Below are 10,022 nucleotides of genomic sequence, written 5' to 3'. Positions count from 1 at the left end.
GGTGACATGCACCCAGTATCCCAAGCGTGTGGCGGGTCAAGCTTCTGAAAGTATCCTCATAAGTCACTATTATTCTATACGTTGCATGTATCAAACATAGTATAGTAAACGTCAAAATGATCAGGGTTATCAAAATACAATGTTACACCAAGAGGAAAATACCATTATCAAAGAAACAACTGATCTTGCGAAATATCAATCAATTTATCGTGATACTGGATTAACAAAAGTATTCAAATGGCATAACATTTGATGTCACTAAAAATGTCTCTTTTATAACAGTGATCAAGGAAAACGGCGAAGGAAAAACAACAGTAACAAGAAGGTGGCAAACATGTATTCAGCAATCCGTTCCACCGTGAATCTCCATCAGCGGTTCGACCGCGGCATCGACGTTGTCGCACCGGTCTTGGTCGCTGTGGACAACTACCACGTCGCCGTCTCGACCACTGCACGTGTCTTCCACGCGCACCGTTGGCCTCTTCGGCTTGGTGGACGAGTCGGTCGACAACCACGGCTGAACTTCGCTCGCCCTGTGGTGACCGTAGTGGTTCTGGAAGGAATATGGATCAGATGGGTATCATTTTACATGATATTATGTAAGTTGTGTGTAGGTGTACCTATACATTCACAAAAATAATATAATAATAACGTACGATGAATATCAACAGAATGATGACGTCATATGAGAGTGTTTCGTGCAGTTAACATATTCAATGCTTGTCTGGAGTATTAGGGATTGGCTGCCTGACATAAACGCACGTAGTCAAAAGGCGGGGGAAACGGAAACAATTAAGACACGAAGAAGGAGATAAGCACCATGGCAGTGGTAGTAGTAGTACTACCGGTGGTAGTACTATCACTAGTAGTAGTGGAAGTAGTCATAATGGAAGTAGTAGTAGTGGTGTAGTTGTAGTAGTAGTAGTAGTAGTAGTAGTAGTAGTAGTAGTAGTAGTAGTAGTAGTAGTGGCGGTGGTGGTGGTAGCAGTAGCAATAAAAATGATAGCAATAGTGGTAGTAGCAGTAGTAGTAGTAGTAGTAATAGTAGTAGTATCAGTAGCAGTAGTAGTGGTGGTGGTGGTATGTAGTGTAGTGGTAGTAGTAGTAGTAGTAAAAGTAGTAGCAGTAGTAGCAGTAGTAGTAGTATCATTAGCAGTATAGTGGTAGTAGTAGTGGTGGTGGTGGTATGTAGTGTAGTGGTAGTAGTAGTAGTAGTAAAAGTAGTAGCAGTAGTAGTAGTATCAGTAGCAGTATAGTGGTAGTAGTAGTGATGGTGGTGGTATGTAGTGTAGTGGTAGTAGTAGTAGCAGTAGTAGTAGTAGTAGTAGTAGTAGTAGTAGTAGTAGTAGTAGTAGTAGTAGTAGTAGTAGTGTAGTTCTAGTAGTAGTAGTAGTAGTAGTAGTAGTAGTAGTAGTAGTAGTAGTAGTAGTAGTAGTAGTAGTAGTAGTATGAGAGAGGGGGTATTTAAAGTGATCAGAGGGAAATACAAAGAAATGGAGATCATAATTATCATAGGATGACACTACAAGAGCAGAACACGAAAGCAGTATGGTTGATACAAGGACAATATGTTTGAATGTCCTAAAGAGACGAATCCATAGCCAATACGATTATTGTACATTCCTTATGTGATGGACAAAGAATTGAAGATAGGCTGATGTCTTCTACGAAGGGCTTCTAAAAACACACTATAAACTGATAAATCGTGACAAAATGTACAGTAGGTGTTTTGTATTAATGTTGAGAGCTCGGGAACACTGAAATACATCATTCTTCCATCTTAAGCGTATTTTGGCAAATTCATCGGTCACTCGTGTAAAAATAGTTCATTGATAAGACGAGACAAAGAAATCATAACTTACAAAAATATCGGCCTACAAAAAAAAAAAATGAAAAAGAATTCAAATAGCGCATAAAGCGTTTACAATCGGAGACATAGACGTTAATGTCGTATATGTTTGTGAAAACGGAAGTGCGGAATACATGCTGTATGTAAAAAGAAGGTCGAGAAGTATACATGGTATATGAATGATTATTTTTCACGATGCAATTTAATGATGAATAGGAAAGGGGAGAAAAAAAAAGACAGATTGAGGAAAGGGAAGAGAAGGGGAGAGGAGGGGGAGGGGAGAATAAGTTCGGTAAAGATAAACGTGAGAGAGAGAGAGAGAGAGAAATGGCAGAACTATCGATATATGATAATAAAAGCAAAATGCATTTCAAAATTGATTGATATAATGACATAGAGATAGATAGATAGATAGATAGATAGATAGATAGATAGATAGATACGACAGAAAGAGAGAGGGAGAATGGAAACTGTGAGAGCAATTGATACAAGATGATTACCACTGATTAAAACCAAAATGCATTTGTAAATTAATGTAGATAGATATATATATATATATATAAATAAAAAGAGGAAGATAGACAGATGAAAAGATAGATAGATAGATAGATAGATAGATAGATAGATAGATGGATATATAGGTAGACAGATAAATAGATAGATAAATAGATATTGATAAGTATAGATATCTAGAGAGAGAGAGAGAGAGAGAGAGAGAGAGGGAGAGAGAGAAGGGGGAGAGAGAGGTGGGAGGGCTAGAGGGAGAGAATGAAAATTATAGATACTGAATCTGAAGGGAGAGAGAGAGAATATTGTCATGAAACCAGTGCACTGACACTTTCTTTTTCTTGATTGAAAAGCAATATGACATCATAATACTCTAACTTTTCCATCTGGCAGATGAAAGCTAAGACATACATGCATTTTGAAACAAGTGTTCCGGAGTAAATACCACTATGGTGGACGTTGGGGGATTAGATGACAAATTACAATCAAACCCAGGATTTAGAGGCTGTCTTTATCAATATTGACTGTGGCCAATATGGCGACCCTTCTTTATTCGTAACAGATCTCACGGGACGGCCCCAACCCTCTCCCCAAAAGACTGCATTAGTATTATTATCTTTAGTAAATACGTACCAGTATTAAAGTCACCCCAACAAAAAAACAAAACAAAACAAAACAAAACATATTGTAACCCCATCCACATAAGCGGAAGCTAACATCTACTTATAATTCAAATGACATTTTTGAAATTACAAGTATAGAAGATTACACCAACTGTTAAAATACAAACTGCTAAAATACCAACAATGGTGTCTATCAAAGAACAATGGCAGGGTGCACCTGGTGGATCGATAAGATCAAAACAACTTACAAGCAGTCAGATTTTCTGACTCACCAATCAATTAAATGACGACAAGTTGTTCAGCAGATGTGCGATGCATCCTCATTCTTTTTGACCGTGCATGCGGTGTGTGTAGATTACGCATACATTTTAATTGTGCAGATGGGTGCAGCGAAATGGTATGATGATGAGAATGGACATGGTGGAATGATGGGATGAGAAAAAAATAACAACAACAGCAGTGTGATGATGAGAAGCGAACAAAATAACAACGTGGCGATGATGTTACATCAACAGCGAGGTGAACGAACTTCGTCACCTTTCCGATTAAGTTCATGCATGAAGCATACATTCATAATGCGATTATTGATATAACAATGATACCGTTGATATTATATTCAGGCGAACTAAATGAATCGACAGCAATGTGGAATACTGATTACAGGCAAAGCGATCTGATTTCTTTTCGTGAAAGACAGAGCAACTAACAAAATCATATCAAAGTTATGGTTTGGATTTGGAGGACGATTGGGAACGGTATTGCTGATAATCATAGTAAAATGCCTTTGATAAGATTATGTCCACAAATTTATCATAAGCAACAATCTTATTCAAAGTGTGCGCAAATCACTGGGACGCTGTTCAGAGGGGTGGATGATGCGTGAAAACGATGAATAAACAGGTACAATGTGCAACTAAACTTCCCCCTGCATTATAAAGTCTGCACTAGGCTTGTTGTCTAAGATCTCATGGATATGACGGGATCAATAATTTGCCATCATGCCCTAGGTCCGACAATCATGACTGTAAATACCACTTGTAATCAAATGCATAAATACCAGTATTTTTAAACGGAGTTTCCGAAAGAATGAACTGTAACTTTCCCAATATATTTGTTATCCTGGGCATATATCACTGCTGTAAGAAAGTAATTCCTCGTGAACGCGCGAGTGATATGAGTAAGATCCAAATAGCATGCAAGAATGATAACACAGATAATGTTAAAAGGTAATTTCTCCATTTGAGGGTGCCGATTTCAATGTAGAATTGAGACAAATCAAGTAGGGAGACAGAATTGTTCTCAGAATATACAACCCAGTGACTGTGCTCCAAACGCATAATTACATAATTATTTAGTTAAGAGTCCATGCAGTGCATCTTTCCGTGTTGACTTCTAGTGTCTATTCAGTGTCTTTATTCGTGTCGAGTTTCAGTGTCTTTTCACTTTATATCTATTCGTGTTGAGTTCTAGTGTCTCTTCGGTGTTAATTGCCCGCGTTAAACTCATGTATTCACTCAAAGTATTCACTCGGGCTGGGTTATACTCTATTCATTGTATTGAACAGTGTTCAACTAGTGTCTACCCGGTGTGTACTGTGTTCAGTGCTAAGGTCTACTCAGTGTATTTACCCGTGTTGAGTTCAGACGGCCACTCAACGATCCCGCCCGTGGCTTGCCGTTATGCGATATTATCGATAACTTAGTGGCCGATATCTTTGTGCCGGTGACGGAGTCTTCGTAGGACCCGGATGTGTAGGTTCGGCTAGGCTTGCGTCGGCCACATAGACGGCTGACTGGCCGCACGAACTGGTGCATCGACGAAGTAAAAGCAAAAGTTTCATGAGCGTGGGAAAGGAACAGTTTCAATGACAATGATTTGGGAATAGAATGAGAAAGAAATGCTTGTCGTGATGAAAGCGATGCAAATTTGTTCGAATGCGGATGGATATCATAAAGAAGATTATTAAACACTCAAATCATTGTCTTGGTATTCTGGAGGTCTTTTGTGCCACTTTCATAATGATGTTGTTGTCTGACACAAACACAAGAGCAACATTTATTCGTTGCCCTCGAACAAGAGGGTAGATTAATCTCTTAGAAAAAAATGGGAAGGAGAAATAAATGAGGATTTTTGCTTTCAATTGGTGTCATTTCCTCCATTTAAGACAAAAGATATGATAACTACCTTGAAGCTCCGAAGCCATTCCCTTGGTTTTATGATAAAGTGGAGAGTTTATGAACGACACATTTTTACTCTATATACCTCTGAATTCACTGAATGAGTACACTGTGACACGATTGTGACTGGTTGATGATGAAAACATCAATAAACAGTCTGGCAGTATGGAGGGTTACGAAATGACAATGGCAATGAGTTGTTGCAAGATGTTTTGGGTTGCGTGGTAATAAAAGAAAATCAATCCGACACATCATCGTTTGCAATATGAGTATCAGATGACACCTGAGTACGAAGATTCCATGTGCCCAGGATATGAAGATGGGTGTGAAAAGGATGGAGAATGAAAATGGAACTGAACCATCACGTGATAAGAACGCAACAATAGTTTACTGCATCGACTCTGCAGAGATTTTGCTGCTCACCCGTTGTCTGAAGAACTGTGTGGTGACGGTGTAGAGTATGGGGTTCAGCGCAGAGTTGACAGGTAAGACGAAGACGGCAAACCAGGCGTGGACGGATTGGGGTATGGCAACACCTGTTAAAGAATAAATCATTGAGTCTTGAAGAATGAACTGACTCTGGAATGATTTTGAATCCAGAAAAACCCTACCAATACCATCATTTCAATCTATTAACCTTTTTGCGTGCTTTGAGTGCTGATTGGAACAGAAAACATTATAGCGTTGCACACACTGTCCAAAGTCTCTGGCGCAAAAAGGGTTAAACCAACTTCAGTGACAAACTGTTTAAAGACCATAGTGCACCTGTCCAATAGCACCACTTCAATTATTCCCCATCAAGGCATTTTGCATGTTAGTTCATGTGTCTACAAAGACCCCAGTCCTCACGAGGACTGCTCTCCCAGCCGCCCTGGGTGTTGTTGTTTTTTTTTTTTTTTGCCCCCACGTTTCACACATGAAATTACTAAAATATCGTCAGCATGCGCCTAAAGGGGTTGTATAGTTTTGGTCGAGACCTAACTTCAGGTTTCTAGCATTTTTGGATGAGATGATGAGAAACCTTTTATGAAATATGAGAAAGCATGTAATTCCCAGAGGAACTCAACGTTTATTGGATGAAAATTGGTTTTGAAATGGCTGAGATATCCCAAACAGGTCCACCATATATATGACTGCTTTGTTTCACTTTGTCTTTGGATGTCTCAGCCATTCCACAACCGATTTTCATCGAATAAACTTTGAATTCCTCTTGAAATGATTCGCGCTGTACTATTTCATGTGTGCTTTCTTGGTATCTTGCAAAAAGTACTGTTGAAAGTCCAATCCTCCTCTCCACCAATACTATACCATCCCTTTCAAACAAACGTGAAAAAAAGCAGATTTGGACTTAGGTAGTGCGCCATCTCGAACTCGATACCTGCGTACGATGCAATCTTCACGAGGATGATCGGCATCCAGCAGATGAAATCGGTCGCAACGATGATCGTGAATCGCTTCAGTAGGTTCCAGTCTTGCGACTCTTTCGTTGACCTGTATGTGGGTCACCAGAAAGAGTACAATCAAGACTTTAATGTCGGCGATATAGGTTTGGGACTAATTCGTATGAAACCATAACAAATGAAGAATAAGAACAATCGATTTTATTTATTTCAATTAAAATTCAAGTCATGTTTAGAATAGTGCCCAGCAAATTAAACTGTGAAGTCATGAATTACCCATGTGATTTCATCAACAACTGATCAAATCTATACTTTGCTTTTTCTCGCTCTGTAGACATGGTAGGAATATCCTAATTATTTTTTATCACGGCAGGTGGTATAAGGAGGAATGTTCTTCCTCTTAGAAAAATTGACTTATCTTTAATATGAATTTGAATTTAAACGTGACATAAAATTTGGCTCGTGCGATATTGCGGACAAATAAGAAGATTGATATTACTTGACATAACTATTCGATTCTCCGATTCCTACACTGAACGCGCGTCGCTAATTAAAATATAGTTTTGCATGCGTTGTTCAGTGCTGTCAGGCAAGCTGCAGCAAAATATCCAGGTTGTCGAGGTCAACCACCTTTGTTTTTCAAAGGTACTTATAATGACTGTCTTATACAACAGATAGCACACAAGACACACATCAAGATCTCTTGCAGGTGGCAAGGTGCCATCAAACACTGACCTCATTGCAAGACTGGACTTTCGCACGGTGGCGAACATCTGGGCGTAGGCGTAGAGGATGAAGAGGAACGCGAAGAGGTTGAAGAGCACGAACACGACCAGGGTGAACTCCCAGCCGTCGTCGAAGGGGCGGTCGAACTGGAGCGGCAGACAGACGCCGTTGCCGCCGTAGAAGAACTCGCCAAAGTACGGGCGATGGAGCACCGGAAGTATGGCTATCAGCATGGCGGCCAGCCAGAAGGCCACCATGAGCGAGACGGCGTGGGCCAGGTGCCGCTGACGGAACTTGAACGGGTGTACGATGGAAATGAAGCGGTCCGACGTGATCACTGCGTTTGGGGTGGGGAACAAAATGAGTTCGAGACAAGGTAATACGGTATGTAAGGTCAACAACAAAGAGTGTAACTGTGAGAACGAAAAGATTATCGCCACTCGTATTATGCTAAAACTTCGATAATGATGATCCTGAAGCAGAGTGATGATAATTAACGTGTTGGTGATGTAAAAAAAATGATGATAACTATACAATTCAGAAGATCCTAAAAAAAGAACAAGGAAAGAAAAGGGCAAAAGCATCTGACGAAGAAGAAGAAGTAGGAAGAGAAGAAGAAGGAGAAGAAGAAGAAGTAGTAGAAGAAGAAGAAGAAGAAGAAGACGGAGGAGGAGAAAGTAACAAAGGAATAATATGAATAGAAATCTTACTTAGGAAAACATACTTGACAATTTAAATATTACGCCGTGCGTGAATTCTGTTAGGTGCACTTCTTCAGTCCCTGTTTTCTGTTGAATCATCTAATTCTACATTGCATCAACTCAAACCAAATCGAAATGAAATGAAATGATAAAGAAATAAAATAAAATGAAATGAAATGAAACGAAATCAAATCAAATCAAACTTACCAGTCAGAGTGAGAACGGACATCTCGCTGGAAAGAAGACTGAGCAGCCCACACATCCGACAGACCCATCCACTCCTCCAGTCCAGATCGTTAAAGATGTACTTACCCCTATAAAAACCAGAGGCAAAAAGGCACACGGAATACCAAGGTGACGACTCTCCAAAGATTACGTCAAATCAACTCAGGTATGCGCAAATACAACATAAAGACATTTTATAGAGCGCTACAGAAGGTGAACGTTCATAACAGACATCACAGCAAAGTTCCTTCACACAATACACTTTCTCTATGATTTTGCGCTCCCTTCTTATTAAACGTGGCACATTAATTCCAACTTGTTATATATATCATATTGATTATAAAAGTATAATTACAGTAAATTGAGTTGAATTGAAATGAATAAAAATTTAACATTACAAGCTTTAACTAACTCGTAAATTTGGGTCGACGTATTCATAGCAGTATATTTACATTTGAATACCTTAAACAATCAAGAGTCTTTCAAACTTTTGTGAAAATCAAACCATAGGTATTTAAAGGTCATCCATCATTGTTCTGCCACCTACCGAAACATGACGTCATGCAGGCCGATAACCAGGAGATAGAGACCCATGAGGAAGTCAGCCACTGCGAGGTTCATGATGAAGAACGAGTGGACCTTGTTGTCCTCACTGACGAAACACCGGGCCAGGATGACGAGGAGGTTGCCAAGGGAACCGAGGAGGGCGACCAGCCACACAGCAGCTCGCAGAACCCAGTTCCCGAGAAGGTTTTCGGCGGTCGAAATCCCGTCCCCTTTCGGCGAACAGACGCGAACGTTGGGGGCGTAGCCGCACATGAAGAAATAATCAAAGTAGCTGCAAAAAAGGCGGTAATGATTATATTCATGAAAACGTGAGTGCGGATGCAATTGGAGAATGCTTCTGGACCCCCTACCATGCCTACCCTGGATAATGCACTTTGAGGCATTGCGCCACAAAAGTGATTTAAATTGAGCAGTAATCTTTTCAGCTGATGACATTTGCATTCACTTGCATTCAATCAATAGATATTTGGGGAAAGAGATGGAGACATTTTCTCTCTCTCTCCTTTCGTTCTTTAAAACAACAACAACAGACTGAAGAATCTGAAGGAAGAGCAATACGAAAAAAAAAATTAAGAAGTAGAAGAAGAAGGAGAAAAAAAAAACATTGAAAAAGAATAAGAAAAACGAGAGTACAAGGAGAGGTAAAAGAAGTAAAATAACTAAAAGGAGAATAGAAAAATGCAGCCTGGTGACGCTTTTAATGGACCTATTCTCAGAGTCCTTTTCATCTTCTCCTGGTTTAGCCTATTTCGTAGTGAGAAAATTATGCCGCAGAAAAATTTTATCTTGTCAACAGCAACAATATAATATGTGATGTTAAACTGTAGGCTCGGGAACATTTTCGAGTTTTAGACTCTCGTGGCTTCATTCCTTTGCAAGCTGAAATTTTGGTTTTCTTGATTTTTTTATTAACCCCCCGAAAAAACAAAACAAAACAAAACAAAACACCTTCCCTGGATAGCTCCAGGAGATTCTACCTTTAAAGGGACTGTACAGTACTGGTTGAGGTAGGGATTCATGTTTTCAACATTCCTAAGTGAGATAATGAGAAACCTCTTATGAAATTATGAAAGAGCATGTAATTTTAAGAAGGATTCAACGCTTATTGGATGAAAATTGGTTTTCAAATGGCTGAGATATCCAAAAAAGTGATAAAAATAAAAGGCGACAGGCCACGTCTTTTATTATCTCTTTGTTTCACCTTGTTTTTGGATATCTCAACCATTTCAAAACCGATTTTTATCAAA

At 39.5% G+C, this 10,022-nt stretch overlaps 1 protein-coding gene across 1 annotated transcript in view; it reads right to left on the bottom strand.

Annotated features, from left to right (window-relative positions):
- Window positions 1-340: 340 nt before the first annotated feature.
- Window positions 341-10,022, bottom strand: part of LOC140242400 (uncharacterized) — a 54,862-nt gene continuing 45,180 nt past the window's right edge. The window contains exons 17-23 of the mRNA XM_072322136.1: window positions 8,756-9,046; window positions 8,191-8,297; window positions 7,292-7,619; window positions 6,535-6,647; window positions 5,580-5,692; window positions 4,608-4,784; window positions 341-553 (exon numbers count right to left, since the gene is read on the bottom strand). Of these exons, the coding sequence (XP_072178237.1) occupies window positions 341-553; window positions 4,608-4,784; window positions 5,580-5,692; window positions 6,535-6,647; window positions 7,292-7,619; window positions 8,191-8,297; window positions 8,756-9,046 (1,342 nt within the window). The remainder of the gene's footprint in view (window positions 554-4,607; window positions 4,785-5,579; window positions 5,693-6,534; window positions 6,648-7,291; window positions 7,620-8,190; window positions 8,298-8,755; window positions 9,047-10,022) is intronic.

This window comes from Diadema setosum, chromosome 19 (genome assembly GCF_964275005.1).
Source record: "Diadema setosum chromosome 19, eeDiaSeto1, whole genome shotgun sequence".
Taxonomy (NCBI): domain Eukaryota; kingdom Metazoa; phylum Echinodermata; class Echinoidea; order Diadematoida; family Diadematidae; genus Diadema; species Diadema setosum.
The sequence above is the reverse complement of the archived record's forward strand: the minus strand, read 5'-3'. Positions and strand labels throughout refer to the sequence as shown.